This window comes from Oratosquilla oratoria, chromosome 28 (genome assembly GCF_046742065.1).
Source record: "Oratosquilla oratoria isolate Oo_2021 chromosome 28, ASM4674206v1, whole genome shotgun sequence".
Lineage (NCBI taxonomy): Eukaryota > Metazoa > Arthropoda > Malacostraca > Stomatopoda > Squillidae > Oratosquilla > Oratosquilla oratoria.
In genome coordinates, this window is record NC_134804.1 from 40328736 (window position 1) to 40345975 (window position 17240).

Genomic DNA, 17240 nt, shown 5'->3' on the forward strand with positions numbered 1-17240 from the left:
CAGGCAAGCGCCAGACAGCAGTGGGCAGATAGGCAGTAGTAGGCAGGCAATAGCAGGCACGCAGCAGCAGGCAAGCAGGCAGTAGCAGGCACGCAGCAGGAGGCACGCAGCAGCAGGCAGGCAGTAGCAGGCAGGCCAAGCAGCAGCAAGCAGGCAGTAGCAGGCAGGCCAAGCAGCAGCAAGCAGACAGGTAGGCAGGCCTTGTTATTAATCTATCCTTAATTAAATGATCGTCACTTTTGAGGTTCTTTATATGTACATGCTCGTTTCTGGAGTTGTTACTCTTTACATGCTAATTTCTGGGGTAGTTTATCTTTACATGGGTACTCTGGGGCTGCTGATCTTTACAACGTCCCTTTTTTCCCTTTCTTTTATCGTTCATTCTTTCATTCTATTTTAAGAAAAAAGTTCCCATTTTTTCTAAATTCATATACAAGTACTGTACAAAGTACAACAATTTTATATAAAGTATGACAGTAAGTCTTCGCATGTTCAATTCATCCACACTCTAGCAGAAGGTATATGTTTATTTACCATGTCTGAACAAGAGGAAAAAAATGAGAACGCTTTTAGGAATACTGGTGGACCTCATGGACTGGGTAAGAGGCTTAGATAAACAAAGAATAACTTTTAATGTTACAATGTATATGTAAATTAATTTTATAGTTTGATAATCGTGATTACGTGAACTCAAAGTCTTCATGAAATTACTTGTCTTTTCCTTCGGCTTCACCAATTGTCATTATAATTATTATCTAAAACTTATAACCAAAGTCAGATACTCACCGAAATAAGTATATATTAGGTACTATATAAATTAAAGAAAGTTTACATAATTGGTGTAGTGGCAACTTTAATCTGATGATGCAACACATGATGTGACAAATGAATTTGTGTTGCTATATCTATAGTATACGTATGTTATTGCAACATGTTGGCTCTTATTAGTTTTGTTTGTATCTAAATGTATGTAAAGGTAAAAGATAAAATTATTTTTGGCGAATTAAGATAATAGTATCGATTGTTATCTAATTTCAAATGACATTTAAATGAAACAAAAATTCATCAGTACATACTTTAGCAGAAACTATTACTTGGCTGTAAAATTGAATGCAGTTATAATCAGTTACGAAGAGTATGTCATATGATAAGGCTTGGCTGCATCAGGGCCTACAGAAATATGCTGGTCAATCCCGGCTAAGCTAAGGCTAAGGCCAAGGCAGTAAATGATCCATGCTATTGTGCCCTCCTCCATTTCATTTACTATCATATGTGAATTCTCTGCTTGAAAGACATTCATGAGGATAGGTTAAGTTGTTGTTGTTCCCTAGACTATCTTTCCGAGCAGTCCCGTCTCTGTATTATTTTAGTTGTGCACACCTACGCAATATAGTATTAAAAACTTAAATATTAATTTTGTTAATTATAATACATCAAATTAATATGCAATTTCCTTGGTGGAAATAAAAAACATAAAACCTTGCTACAAGCAAATTTACTAATGAACGAAGCCGCTAGGATACAGTCCGGACGCCATGCCAGTCTAGTCACTATCAGACGATGGCTTTCACGAAGTGGACCGGGTGTCCTTTAACTCCAGGTGACATTAATAAGCGCTGTTACAAAGACAATAGGACTTCCTTTGACTTTATGAGAGAACACGGGGTTCTGCCAATGTCAGTTAATTGCCCGAGGTACAATAATAATCAGGCCGTCAACATCCTTGACAATGACGACAACCACGATGATCTTTAGAATTTAAGATACCAAATTACACATATAATTTAGGTTATGTAGGTTTAGTTAGGTTAGGTAAATTAAGTTAGAATAGATTAATTTATCATCCTTTCATTTCTTCAACCTTGGCATCTCTCAAAACAAATATGGCTTATCATTCAGTCACTGCAACTTCATTTGTTAGTAAATAGGTTTTAGCAACTTTTTTTGTTATTGATTTCTGTCCAAAAAAGATAGCGTATTACGTTGATCTATATACAGTCGTACCTCGGTACTCGACCATAATCCGTTCTGAGGTGGTGGTCGAGCACCGATTTGTTCGAACACCGAAACCAATTTTCCCCTTATCACTGTCTTTCTTTGGACCCATTATTAAGGGCTAGAGCAACACGAAAAAGTTTAAATCTGGGAAGAAATACTTGAACAAACTGCGTACGTCTTACTCCGCTGGCGGTCTGAGTCGAACTGACGCTTACCCGCTGTTCGAGCTAGTCGAGTACCGAAAATCTGTTCGAGGTCCGATGCATTTTCTACTCGAATTTTTTGGTCGAGCACCGATTTGGTCGAGTATAGAGGCGGTCGAGTACCGAGGTACGACTGTAATTTACAAAATTAATAATTCATTTTCCATTGCTATATTGCATAGGTGTACACAACTAAAAATTTACCACCATCTCCCCAAGGAATGCCACGGCCAAAATGGGGTTTTCCCACAAATCCTTTATGGAGTGTTTGTTGTGTTGTTTGCATACGTGATTGTGTATAATGCAGTTTTCCATGATGTGTTGAATAGTATGGGGTGAAGTGTTACATTCACAATGCAGTCATCCAGTCTCTTCTGGTAGCTTAGAAAGGCTGGGTGGTATGGCCACATCGCAGTCTGGCCAGTTGGACTCTGTCCTTTTGTGGGAGAGAGGATTCAGAGGGATAGATATCAGGGGATCTGGCATGCAGCAATGTGTTGTCTTTTAATGTGTTAATGGAACAGCGATTGATATGATTATGAATATGTTTCCAGAGGCTGATATTTGGTGGTTTTGTAGGAAGAGAGTATTTGTGTGTGATATAGGGATTTTTTTTTTTCTTTTTTTCTTGGTGTGTGTGGGTGTTCTGCTATGTAGTGTAGTAGGTCTGCTGTGTTTGTGGAGGGTGCAGCAAGTGTTTGTGTGCCTCTCATGACAAGGTGATCTTTGACTTTGAGGACTTTTGTTTCATGATGTAGGTGGTCTGTAGGTGTTGTATTTGTGTAGCCTGTAATTGTTTTTAATGCTTTGTTTTGTATGGTCTGAAGGGTGTTGAGGTGTGTCTCACTCAGATTAGGTGCCCATGCTGGACTTGCATAATTCATCACTGAGTGTATGCATTGCTTGTATATTGTAGTATTAGATTCTTAGTTTCATCCAAATGTTGTTCCAGTGATTGATTTAAGTGTGTTAAGTCTAGGTGTGCATTTATTTTTTATGTTTGTGATGTGTTATTTAAATGACATGGATGTATCATATGTTACACCAAGAATTTTTTATGTGTGTGTGTGTACAGCATTAGAGTGATATATAGATGAAGTATGTATTTGTGTTCTTTTGTCCAGTTGGTGAGAAGTGTTGCTGTAGATTTGGCTGGGATAGGTTAAGTGATTAGGTTTGGTTAGTGGTTAATTCATGGAAACACAGAATCACCAATATTTAACATCAAACTTTTGTCCAATAGCTCTTACCCTAACCTAACTTTTCTAGTATTTGTGAAGTTTCATCTCATCCACTTGGACAGCAATTAGTATATTTTGTGCATCTATATTGCAATGGTTAGGTGAGGTTAGGTTAAAAGTTGTTTCTACCCACTTCCAAATTTCCACTTCCACACCGTTTTGTCTCACCCGCTCACTCACCAATTTGTGTATTTTTTGCATCTATATTATGACAATTCCAATAACTTTTCTTTGTCATTTTTTTCCCCCTCAAATTAATATTAAGGATGAAAAAATAATTCCAGCAACCATCCCACCACCTGCACACCAAAGTGGTGTCATGGGTGTCTAGTCATAAAAGTGCAAAATGTATGTCTGTCCCTGCATGCATTTGTAGGTTAGGTTAGGTTAATATAAGTTAGGTTAGGTTAATTTGTCTGCTCTGTATAGTCATGAAACAAAAGGTGTCTTTCATGGGGATGTGATGACAGTCCTTCAATGGACCCTCGAGGCTAAACACAATCAATCCATTCCCTGAGTTTCTCTTGCAGGAGTCCCACTGCTTCCAGGTAAACAACCACAGCCACCATACCAACATAAATGCTCATAAATCATTCAAGGAAAAAAATATTGTGCTGTTCAGGGTAAGATAATATTGGGTAATTCAGGATGTGTTCAGTATCCTCCTGTATAATGGTTGCATTTAAAACAATTTAATTTGACCAGGTCTATTCTGTTTTGATACCTTCGCAGAGTTGGATGGTATTCTGAATGCTAGTGTGGTTCTTGCTTCTCTTGAGTGGGGTTTCTCTGTATTGCTGATGTTGGGAGGGTTGCAGGGAGGTGTTTAATGGAGTATTGAGTTTGGTAGGCAGCCAGACACATGGCTGCACACGCATTTTATTGACTGGAAACCCACAACCCTACAGCAGCTAGCATCAGTCCTTGGATGCTCCCATAGGTCTCTCTAGGAAGGAACTTTGGACTGATAACTGTGTGGGACCTTTTCTTTATCACTGGTTTATAGCATTAGGAGGGGAGCAATTGGTGATTGTCTGCTGTGTGTGTGAAAAAGTGGAAGAAATATGGTATAAGTTGATAGGTCTTGGGCCTGGTTTGGAGAGTACCAGAGCACCAGCCTCTCATGGCTGCAGCTCCTAATGGAAGTGAAGAAGTTATCAGGACTTGAATATGGGTGGTAAGGAGATGACTCTCAGATGTCCATCTTACAGGACCACCTCGTGTGGGTAGCTGTCATTGGTCCCACTATAAGGACTTTTGTGTAATTATTTACCTAGTTGTATCTTACAGGAAGGGAAGCTATGCTTGTGGTGTCGTCTTTGTATCTCACCATGTCTAATTTGTCTTTAAATCCGTGTATTGTTTTTGCACACAGTATTGTTTCATCAAATGTGTTCCATACATCCACCACTCTGTGGGGAAAGCTGTTCTTTTTAAGGTTTCTTCTATAAATGTCCTTTTTGAGCTTCCTTCCATGTCCTCTTGTGTTTCTCTTATCCCAATTTAGTAAGTCTTCTCTATCCAGGACTTCTATTCCTTTCATAATTTTGTAGATAGTCAACAAGTCACCTCTTTCTCTTCTTTGTTCCAGTCATTAATTCTAGTTTTGACAATCTTTCTTCATATGAAAGTTTTGATAGTGTTGGGGCCATCTTTGTAGCCGCTCTCTGGATTCTCTCAATTTTCCATATATTCTTTTTAGTACTGGGTGACCATAGTGTCGCTGCGTACTCCAATTTTGGCCTTATCAGTGTAACCAGTACAGGGTATTTTCTTTACCATGTCTTCATCCAAGTAAATGAAAGCCACTTAAAATGATCGTAGCAAGTTATAGGTTTCGCTGGCAAACGAAGGTCATGTGTGGCCAATTATTAAGTGTTCAAATCCTGTGGGAGGAACTCCTTAATTTGACTGCTAGGTGCCTCTTTGACTCAGAGCAGATTTTAGTCAAAAGCCATGAATGACAATACCTTGCTTCTTTATGCAAACTATTTATTTATCTAGAGTTATCCAGTATATATAATGAAGCTATATGAAATCTCATTTTTTATTGCCAGTTGTGATTTGATTAGTTTTATCATTTATTGCCATCTAGATTTCTATCTTTCAGCAATTAAACAGAAGTACAAATGTATTATTATATGCAAAGTTATATCCATCTTCCTTTCTAATACAGGAGACCCTGATGATACATCTTTAAGAAGAGTTGAGGTTGAAGTTGTGATTCCCAAAAAAATGAGAGAGATTGCAAGGGCTGAGAAGTGTTCAGAGGAAGTTGAAGGTAGAGATTTGTTGTTGTTTTTTTTCCAACCTTTGAGTGATATTGAGAATGTGTTGATTGTTTGTGATATGTAGTACATATATGTTGCTATCTGTCTATATATCAAGGGCTTTTTCCTCCTTACAAGGGAGGTGGCCAAGTCAAAAGGCAAGTATACACTCCCACCCATTCCATTCCCATCCACCACCCTTTCCTCCCTCTCACCTTAGCTCCTCATGGATGATGGGTAATCCCTGTATCCTGCCCAGTGCCCTGGGTCAGAAGCAATGCAGCAAGACACAGCATATCCACAGCAAGGCCACGTCACTTAATCAGCAACCCCCCTCTCCATCCCCTCATGCAGAAAAAGAAAAGATGGGGAGATATCCCTTCGGGCTGCATCAAAATATCATCCATAAATAACCCCTCCCTAACTCCCCAACCCCTCCCTTCCTTGCATAATAGTATCATCTACACACAGCCCCCTTCCTTCCTCAACAGACATTACCTTCTTGCTCAATGCCTCTTTCACCCCATCTATCCATCTCATCCTCAATCATTTGTCCTCTCAAATTCACTCCCTCCACCTCTGCCCTCCACACCTCTTTTACTAGTCTTTCTTCACACATTCATTCCATGTGTCCAAACCATTCTAGTACTCTTTCATCAGCCCTATTTGCCATCTCCTTTTTCACCCCAGTTCTCCTCCTCACCTCCTCGTTCCTCATGCTGCTATTACTGTAGTAATGTGTATTCTATTTCATAAATTTTCTGATGATAACTAATGCATTACTTCAGCTTACACTCATAATTTTGTATATTTCTATCATATGGTAATTCCTTTGTCATGTTCTTTCTCAGTATTCTTCTCATTACTTCTTATTAAGTATATGTTGAAAGGAATATTGTAAGAGAAGCAGTTGTCTGCTGTGGTTTTCTTTATACCGAATATGAGCTCCCTTGAATGTTCCATTGCTGTTAGCAATGTGTGTTTATGGGACAGTTGAAGATTATGTGTAGAATTAAAAAAGAAGTGACAGATATCAGAAACAAATTAAAATAAATCACTGAAAAATTTGAACCTATATTTGATATGGCCTATGATTTGAAGACTGATGTGGGATTTGGTATAGGTCTTCAAGATTGTAAAGGAAATTGATAACATAAAAATTGATAGTAACTGTTACCTCAAGTTACACTGACAGGAGACCTGCAGCACCACATTGGCTGGCAGTGGCCCACAGAACCACCCATAAATCTTACATATACCTGTGGTAATTGTTGTTACGGGAATTGCATTGTTTACCTTAAGTTACGGCGATTTCCCGAAGGCTTGTTTAATTTCGAATCGGGAACCTTTCCTGAAACTCCATACCACACTATCGTAACTTTAATTAAGATACTATTAAACTCCCCTCCCTCTTTATTTTTATTAAACCTATGTTGTAATTTTGGTTAATAATCGGGAACTTTGAATTTATTTAAAGTATAAGTTGTCCCATGGCTTCAAAACTTTTATGAACTCGTAAGAAGTTCCTGCTGAATGATGCTACGTTTCGTGAACTGAACGCCAGATCACCTTCAGCGCTGGTACCAGACGCTTCTCATAAGAAACCTTGGCTAAGGAATTTTACAGTTCGTACGAAGCCATTTAAGAATTAACTTCAACTTCAGACCTATTGTCTGAGAACTCAACCAGGTAAGTTCTCTGACATTCTTGAAATTATTGAACCTTAATTACCATAGGTTCAAATTTCTCAGACAATAGAAGAATTCTCAGATTTAGTGTTAATTTTCTCTGAATTTTGAGAATTTAATCTTAACATTTAAACTTAACTTTTTTTATAGTCGATTTCGACGTTAGATTATTTCCCCTTTGTGTCATAAGCCGCTATGTAAGCGCTTTATTAAGGTTACAATAGTTGGTTACGAAGTCCGGTTTCCTGTTCTTTATACCGAGTTTTTTGGTTTTAGTAATTTCCTTGCTTGAGGACCTTGTTTTCTATCGGGAAATTTTTGCTGGCTTTGGGTACCTTGTCATTCTTGTGAACATTCAAAATTTATCGAATTGTTCTTCATTCTTGGTGGCTTCTATTGTTATATTGTCATGGTTTCTTTTGATCTGTTTGCCTTTTTTCAATTTAAACTTGTATTTAAATCAAATTGATTATTTTTTCTTAATTTCTGTCTTAGTTGTTGCTTAGTCTGTAAGACAGTTTTCGGTACGACTGTTTTCCTCGTGTATTTAGTGACGAGTTTGTTTGGGTTGCCGTCGTTATGACTAGCTACAATAAGACATTGTCCGATTCGGAAGTTTTGAAAAAACTCCGAAGACAGAAAGCCCATAAAAAGGGTCTTATCTCAAAGTACTTAAAAGCCATAAAAGGTTCTAACATTGATGAACTATCTTATTCTGTTCTTGACACCATGTTGTGTCAATTTGACGATTTCCTAACAGAGATTCAAAATTTTGACGAGGAAATTTACGACTTGCTCCCCGAAGAAGAAAAGGACGAGGGTATGGAGAAATCCCGAGCTTACTGCCTGTCCATTCTTCTTGAATTGTCTCCTTTTAAGGAATGGAGACAAGAGTTAAAGGGAGTTCTTGACTCTAAAATAGGTGAAAAATCCAGCAAGTCCACTGATGTTAATTCTGTAAAACTTCCTCTTCCTCCTATTGTTCTTCAACATTTCGAGAACAATTCCAACAATCCATTTGCTTATTTCAACTTTAAAAAAGTTTTCAGAATGCCTTAGCTGGTATCCCCAATCTGACTAATAGTCAGAAGTTAATTCATTTGTAGGGATATTTCAGAGGGGAGGCTTTCCATTTAGTGGAGAATGTACCAGTGGATGATTCAAATTATGACTCTGCTTTCCTTCTTCTTGATGAGTTGTATTTAAATAAGCAAGAAATTCTAGATAAGGTGTTGATTTCCATTATTAATGCACCGGAGGTCTCACTCTTAAGGGACCTAGAAAGTTACATTAGGTCTGTAGATTCCAAGCTACAAGACCTTAAGGGAATTGGAGTAGATTTCACTAGGCCAGGAAGCGAGGGCCTCCTTTTGATCAGTAAATTAATCTTAAATAAGTTACCTAAATTTTTTCTAATTGAATTGTCTTGGGTGATTAATTCTAATTACCCCAATTTTAATCAACTCAAGGAAGTTTACCAGTCAGTTTTAGTTAGACTTAAAATGGGATCAGATGATCTTGGTGTCAAACCTAAACGAAGTCTTACTACCAGCTCCCTTGCTTTCAAGGAAATTTCCTTGAAAAAATCTGTTGATTCCAGTAAGGGAGTTGATGGCTCCTTTAAGGTCAATTCTAATCCCATTAAGAAGTCTATCAGTAGATGTAAATTTTGCCCCGCTTCCGACCATGCTAGTTCGAAGTGTACTTCATATAAATCCCTTGAGCACAGGAAAGCTAGAGCAGCTCAATTAGGACTGTGCAATAGATGTCTAAATCATGGACATGGTTCTTTGGAATGCCCTGGGTTAAAGGCTGCTCTGCCTTACAAATGTTTTGTTTGCAACAAACCCGAGCACCATGGAGCCATGTGTCCTATGGCTTATAAGTCACCACTTTCTGAAGGGAAAGTGTTTAATTTTCATAATTCATCAGATTCCATTGTTCCTTTGGTTTCCCTTCCTATTAGCAGAGGCAAGAGAACTGCCCAATGTCTCTTTTTGTTGGACACTGGAGCCCAGTTTTCTATCATTAACAAGGAATTTGTAGAGGACAGAGTCGGACCTTGTTTAAGTCCTCCTATGGACAAGTTAGTTTCTTCCTTTGGTTTACCTCTAATGAATAAAAGAGGTTATAACTACACTGCTAACTTTAACTCCCCTCAGGGATGAATTTGTTCAGTTTGTTCTTTGCCATTCAAGGATTCAACTTGTCCTTACAAATTCCTTCCTTATCCTCTGTACTACTTAGTATGAATAATCACCAATTTTTTGTTTCACCAAGTTTTCCAAAAGTGAAGGGAGACCAACTGAACGTTTTAGGGATCATAGGAAATGATATTCTTCAAAACTTCTCAAACTTTTCAATTGAAAGTGCCCCCTTGTATGGTAGCCCGTCATGCAAGGTTGTTGTTGTTGTCGTTCCCTAGACTGTCTGTCCGAGCACTCCCGTCTCCCCAAGGAATGCCACAGCCGAAACTGGGTTTTCCCACAAATCCTTTATAGAGTGTATGTTGTGTTCATGCAAGGTTATCAAACTTGCTGATGTTACATTCCATATGGACTGGGGCTCAATATATCCCTCCTAGTGAGAAGCCTTTGTACTTAAAGAGAATGATAAGGGGGATTCCTGAAATGCTAAATGTTGATAGTTTCAAATGCAAGGAGAGGCCTTTGAAGATAAAACCAGATTCTGACCTTGTATAGAGGAATACCATGGAGATTCACTAGTTTTTTATAATTCTTCTTTCAAGACCAATGGAGTTTCTCTAAAGAAACCTGAGAAAGGCACTTCCCTTACTCAGTCTAATAGGACTGTTAAATACTTTCCTCCCAAAAGGTTAGGCAAGGAAAAGTTTCTTGTCAACTTCTGTTTAGAACCTGTAAGTTCTCAATTTGATCCTTTGCAGGAAGTCTTTATTAATTCTAATGTTGAGTATGGTCTTGACAATTTCTATTCTTTAGAGTCCATTGGTATTAAAGAGGAACAGACCCCGGATATTAATAACTTAGAAATTGATAGATTTAAACAGTCCATTTCCTTCAAGAATGGACACTACTATGTGAAGATCCCGTGGAAAAGGAATTAAAGGAATTTGGTGGACCTTGTTCCCTCTAAACTGAAGATTGCCCTAGCAGTGGCTCAAAGGGTTTATGACCAACTTGAGCAAAAGGGGCTTAGAGAGGAATATGAAGCTGTGTTTGACCAGCAAGAGGCCTTGGGTGTTATTGAGCCAGTAACTAAAAGAGTCCCTGGACAAATCTTTATACCCCATAGACATGTGTTGAAGGATGATGATCTTGCCACTTCTAGAATAAGGTCAGTTTTCAATTGCTCTCTTAAAGTAGGAAAAGCTCCTTCCTTAAATGAAGCTGCATTCCCGGGAGTTGATTTAATGAACAACCTCCTGTCTCTCTTGTTGTATTTCAGAACCAATAATCATGTCATTTTGGCTGATGTTATGAAAGCCTTCTTGCAGATCCGCTTTAGGGATGAGGCTGATCATAACAGGTTCTGTTTCTTTAGGAGGATTAACGACCAGTATATACCTTTCAGGTATAATACTATTATTTTTGGCTTCATTTGCTCTCCTTTCATTCTGAATTTCATTATCCAACACCATCATTCTTTGCAGCCTGACACTCTAACTGCCTCCTTAATCAAAGATAAATTTTATGTAGACAAATTTGGTCTACACTACCAATGAGCTTTGTTCCCTCCCTGCAATGATCGAGAAGATTAAGGAGATCATGCTCAATGGAGGTTTACCTCTCAGGGAGTGGACATGCAACTTGACTTCTGTTCTTTCTGTTCTTGATCAAGAAGTAGTTTGCAATAAAGAAGAGATAAAAGTGTTAGGATATATTTATAATAAGGATTATGATACTTTGAGAATCAAGGATGTTTCCCTTGACAAAGATGCCTCGACCAAAAGACAAGTTTTGTTTTCCTTGTCTTCTGTATTTGATCCTTTAGGGCTTTTCTGTGCTGTTGCATGGAAAAATCCTTATTAGAGAGATGTGCTAAAAGATGGTGGATTGGGATTGGAAATTAGCAAGTTACTTGCTAGATGGAACAAGTTATGTGAAAATTTTTGGGAGGTTAATAACCTATCCTTTAAAAGGAAAACTTTCTGTACCGAATTTCCCGTTAAATTGTTTGTATTTGCTGATGGTTCCAAGGAAGCTTATGGATGTGCCATCTATGTAGGGCAAGAAAGAAGAGAAAGGAGTCTAATACCTCTCTTCTATTTGCCAAGGTCAAGATGGCTCCTATTAAACAAAGAACTTTACCCTCTTTGGAGCTTATGCCAACTTTTCTATCTTTGAAATGCCTCAACACTATTTTTGAGGAAGGATTGGTGTCTGCCCCACTGGTTGAATCTGTGGTTCTGTTTGTTGATAGTCAAGTTGCCCTTTCTTGGATCCTGGCCAACAAGGCTCCTTAAAATATATATATTTGTTAATAATAGATTAAAGGAAATTTCCAATCTCTTGGAAATTTTCAAGGCCAAGTTCACACCCATTTCTTTTACTTATGTTCCTTCTGAACATAATATGGCTGATTTCCTAACTAAACCTTGTAGTGCTAAGGTGTTCAAGGAAAAATTCAATTGGTGGGTTTATAGACCGGAATGGTTGTTGTCTCCTCCTCATACTTGGCCAAAGGGTCACTTGGGATGTATTCCCTCCTGTTTCAAGGGAGACATTGTCAATGCGGCTGTTGTACAAGTTGACACTCCTCCTCTAATAGATGTCTCTAAGTTTTCTTCCTATAGCAAACTCCTTCATCACACTTCTTTGATTTTTAAGGCTGTCTTTCTGTTCAAGAAGTCTAATGCTGACCCTGTTAAGGCAGCATCTAATTATTTGGTGACTGTTATGCAAAAGGATTCCTTTCCTGCTGAATTGGCTTATTTGCAGAACTCCAACACTAATGACATACCTCCTTTGGTAAGTCAAATGAACTTGTTCTTGGACAAGTATGGTTTCATTAGGTCCACGGGCAGGATTGACAAGAACATTAACCTCAAATATGAGGTTGTCAATCTCCTTCTTTTGTCCAAATCTCATCATTTAACTAAAATCCTTATTCACTTTGCTCATTGTCAAGTTATGCACATGGGACTACAAGCCACACTTAATTTCCTTCGTATGCATGGATCCTGGATCCTTAAGGCCAGACAAGGTGTTTTAAGCATTTTGAAGGATTGTATAGTTTGTACATACATATACCAAGGCTTTTTCCCCCTTACTAGGGAGGTAGCCTATAGTTTGTAGGAAATACAATTCCCGTGCAGTTAATTATCCTTCTCCTTCCTCTTTACCTGCCTCTTGAGTGAATCTTAGCGTGCCCTTTGCCCATACTGGTGTAGACTACACAGGGCATTTATGGGTCAGAGACAGGAATGGAGAGAAGGTTAAGGCATATATATTAATTTTCACTTGTTTCAATACTGCTTCTGACCCAGGGCAGTGGACAGGATCCAGGGATGACCCGTCATCCGGGAGGTGCCAAGATAGGAAGGAGGGTGGAGGGGAGTGGAATATATGGGAAATGAAATGGGTGGGAGTGATTTCTATGCCTTTTTCTTTTTGGCTACTCCCCGTGTAAGAGGGAAAAAGCCTTTGGTATATGTATGTATGTATGTTCAATACTAGAGCAGTTCATTTAGAAGTTGTGGATACTATGTCCACTCCTGAGTTCATTTTGGCTTTCGTTAGGTCTGCTAACAGGAATGGAATTCCTTCTGCTGTTTATTCTGACAACGCTAAATCTTTTGTACAAGAGGGAAATGTTATTGAACAACTTTTGTCCTCTTCTGAATTTGAAGAGAAGATTAAAACTTCCCCTGTTCAGCATAGAACCATTCCTGTTTATGCTGCTTAGTATGGTGCCACTTGGGAAAGGTTAATACAGACAGTGAAACAATGTATAAGGTATTGGGTAGGTCTGTTCCTTCCCTGGCAGAGATTACCACTCTTTTGTCCGATGTTCAAAATTTTTTGAACAATAGACCACTAACTTATCGTTCTTGTGAAAATGAGGTAGATGTAATTACTCCAAATCATTTCCTTATTGGAAGGACCATTCCTTCCTTGATGTTTGGAGACTTGGAACAAGTCCCTGAATGGGAATCAGGAGAAGACTATCCTTCTCTTCTCAACTTGGTCATGTACTGTAGGGATTATTTTTATGAAGAGTTTAAGAAACGATGGTTGACAGAGTACTTGGTCAGCTTTAGGGAAAGGGATAGAGCTGCATACCACAGTTCTAGAAGCTGGGAAAAGGGTGATATTGCCTTTTTGAAACTCCCCTGACCAGACCCTTCTGGCTCTCAGTTCATATTGTGGAAACTTTTCCTGACCAAGACAAGGTGATATGTACAGTCTCTGTCGTTAAGCCCGATGGAAAATCTATCAAAGTCAACATTAAACTTTTAATCCCTCTAGAGCTCCATGCTGAGTTGAGTTCCAGTCTCGAGGATGAATCCCCTGGAGATTCTAATGTTCAGGCTAGAGAGTTGGAACCCTTTGAAGAAGTCTCAGAGGGTAACTCTTTACAAGATGATTGTGTCTCTCTGGAACCTACCTCTTTGAGGCCAACTTATAAGACTGCGCTAGCCTCTAGAAACCTAGTAAGGTCTCTAGCTTTCAAAAACTTGTAAATTTTGCTCGAAAAGTGTTATATTTCTTAAACACTTTCTTTTTGTTGTCGGGGAGGCTGTGGTAATTGTTGTTATGGGAATTGCATTGTTTACCATAAGTTACAGCGATTTTCCGAAAGCTTGTTTTATTTTGAATCAGGAACCTTTCCTGAAACTCCGTACCACTCTATCATAACTTTAATTAAGATACTATTAAACTCCCCTCCCTCTTTATTTTTATTAAACCTATGTTGTAATTTTGATCAATAATCGGGAACTTTGAATTTATTTAAAGTATAAGTTGTCCCGTGGCTTCAAATTCTTTATGAACTTGTAAGAAGTTCCTGCCGAACGATACTACGTTTTGTGAACTGAACGCCAGATCACCTTCAGCGCTGGTACCAGACGCTTCTCATAAGAAACCTTGGCTAAGGAATTTTACAGTTCATATGAAGCCATTTAAGAATTAACTTCAACTTCAGACCTATTGTCTGAGAACTCAACCAGGTAAGTTCTCTGACATTCTTGAAATTATTGAACCTTAATTACCATATACCAAAGGCTTTTCCCCCTTACAAGGGAGGTAGCCAAAAAAACAAAGGTATAAAATCCACTCCCACCCATTCCATCCCCTACCTTCCCTTTTATATTGGCTCTTCCTGCATCTCACCCATTGCCCTGGGTCAGCAGCAGTGTCACAAGACACAGCACATCCACAGCAAGGCTGCTTCATTGAATCTTACCAGGAAGAAACTTTGGACTGTTGTCAGTGTTGTATTAGTGTCAAAATGTTTATAAACCACTAGCAGGAGGAGGGGAGCATGTGTCAACTTGTAGGTGATAAAGTAGAGGAAGTACAGTTGAAATAGATAGAAATCTTGGGCCCAGTCTAGAGATTTTCAGCACCCTGGGGCTAGAGCTCCAGGTGGAAGTGAGGGTGTTGTTAAGTCATAAAAACAAGTGTCAGGGAGATTATTCTCTCTGACATCTATCATTTAGAACACTCACAAGGAGATGCCCATCATTGGTACCTTGTGAATGTTTTAATAGTAAATACTGATCAAACAAGAAATGATAGCATCAAAATGTCAGGACATAATTTAACATAAAAGTGATATGTAGTATTTGGAAATGCTGTTGGTTATGTGCTAGAAGTTGTGTTAGGAATTAGAAGAGACAAGATTTTGGCACATGGGAATATTGCATTTATTTTGATGATCTTGATGAAATAATTTAAGACCATCCTTCATTTTCAGGAATCAAAATATGATTAGATATAGTAAAACTTTTCAAGACTGCTTGTTTAGTGTGTTTGATTGTGATTTTGTTTGGATTTCAGCATTCACCAAATGTTGCCAGGGCTCAAGCTATGCAATGGTTCTCAGTTGTCGTAAGGAAAATACTGCCTTGTGGGATTGTTTAGGCAAATGGTACAATAATGAAGAATTCCGCGAGAGATGTACTAAAGAATATTTGGAGGAGCGATCCGAGTACCGTCGGTCAGGATTGACTAAGAAACAAAGGAAAAGGATTGCATTGGCAGGATTTTAGCTGGGGAAGATAGAATATATCTCAGAAGATTGATGTTCCTGCTACATTAAGAGTGTACAAGACACCTGTACCCTCTAAAATCAGGTTTATCCACACTTGTTGTGAAAAGGTAGCATGAATAGTTTCAGTTGATGGTTACACTGGGTGGAATTGGGTTCAGTTGATTGATGGCCAATGTTGTATTTAATTTGATTGAACACATATGTACCCTGACTCTGTAATCATATCTGGAAGGTCTGGGGCACAAATTCAATCCAGCTGTGCACTAATCAATAATTTGTAGATACTTTTTGTATTCATTTACCCAGAAATTGGGATTTCCTTAATGTATTGATAAACTGTTGGTTCAAGAATCTTTCATTGGATGTAAATAATGTCTTGAGAGTTTGTTCCATCATCAGTGATATTAAATAATACAATATTTTGTACTTGTATATTAGAAGTTTCATTACCCAACATGTATAAGTTGAGTGTGGTTATAAAGAGTGTATGATGTTAATATTCTAGTTAGGGGTGGGGTAAATGGAAAATAGCGAGGTCCAATAGATGCAAACTTCATATTTGTTCACACCAGCAAGAAATCTATTGTCAAAAATGTTTCGGAACAAAATCACATGTACGAACACTTCCGATTTTTTTTTTTTTTTTTTTTAAGGTAAATTGGTTGTTCTTACTAAAGTTTATAATTATTTTTGCTGAGAAATGAGCATCTGGCTAGACAACACATTACTTTAGTTAGCATAATTCTATAAAAGACTATATACCAAGGCCTTGTTTCCCCTTTTGAAGGATGTAGCCAGGCAAAGCATACATCCACTACCACCCATTGTTTCCCTCTCACTTTAGATCCTCCCTGAAGCAGTGTAGTGAGACACAATACATCCACAGAAGGACCGCTTCACTTTCACGGCGACCCCTCCTCCTCGTTCCTCATATCGGAAAATAGAGAAGACAGAAATCCCTTCCGGCTGCACAAAAAACCATCCATGCACAACCACTCTCCGTTAAGACCTGTCACCTGTGTTCTTCTCTGTTCAAGAGACCACCCTTTTGTTCAGAAAAAGATAGTCATTGTAAAATTAATCATTCTTCTTTTCCTGTTGACGTTTCCCATTTTCATATGGGGTCGCCGTTCCTCGCTAGTCGTTTCCACTGCTTTCGGTCCATCACCTGCTGCTCCTCCAGCTGTTTCTCCTTAAGGTCCTCTCTCAGTCTGTTCTTCCAACGCAGCTTGGGTCTCCCTCGCCTGCATCTCCCCTGTACCTCTATCTCCATCACTCTCCTTCCCACGTAAAATTGATAATATGTGAAACAAATTATACGGGTATAATTTCTTAGTTACCCCTAAAGTAGTTTTCTGTTAATTTCTATTATTCAAAGAAAACGTCTTAGGTTGTCTGGAAGAGACTTTACAAGGACATAAACACATCATTTGACCAGTTTTGTCTTACGACTTTCTAAAGAGTTGGTGTTGTGTTCTGTTGGCAGTTCGACTGGTTCTTACATTTTATCGTTGTCGACTTCGCTAAGTGACTGTATCTAGTCTCTGGCTCCTCCCCCTTCCGGGTTGTCCTATTGTGTGATTGGAAACCGCTGTCGTACCCTAAGGTTTGTGTCTCACCATTGATCAGAGTTAGGAGGGATCA

The 17240-nt window shown here is 38.6% G+C and overlaps 1 protein-coding gene across 1 annotated transcript; it reads left to right on the top strand.

Annotated features, from left to right (window-relative positions):
• The first annotated feature begins 453 nt into the window (after window positions 1–453).
• LOC143040331 (COX assembly mitochondrial protein homolog) lies at window positions 454–16030 on the top strand. The gene is made up of 3 exons (XM_076211270.1): window positions 454–599; window positions 5619–5723; window positions 15383–16030. The coding sequence occupies exons 1-3, from the start codon at window positions 536–538 to the stop codon at window positions 15592–15594; spliced, it is 381 nt and encodes a 126-aa protein (XP_076067385.1). The 5' UTR covers window positions 454–535; the 3' UTR covers window positions 15595–16030.
• Window positions 16031–17240: the final 1210 nt, after the last annotated feature.

Bases quoted from the DNA above. Each gene is read 5' to 3' on its own strand.
- LOC143040331 (XM_076211270.1), top strand. From the start codon at position 536: ATGTCTGAACAAGAGGAAAAAAATGAGAACGCTTTTAGGAATACTGGT. The intron at 600-5,618 runs GTAAGAGGCTTA...TTTCTAATACAG, and splicing joins TGGTGGACCTCATGGACTGG to GAGACCCTGATGATACATCT. The intron at 5,724-15,382 runs GTAGAGATTTGT...TTTGGATTTCAG, and splicing joins GTGTTCAGAGGAAGTTGAAG to CATTCACCAAATGTTGCCAG.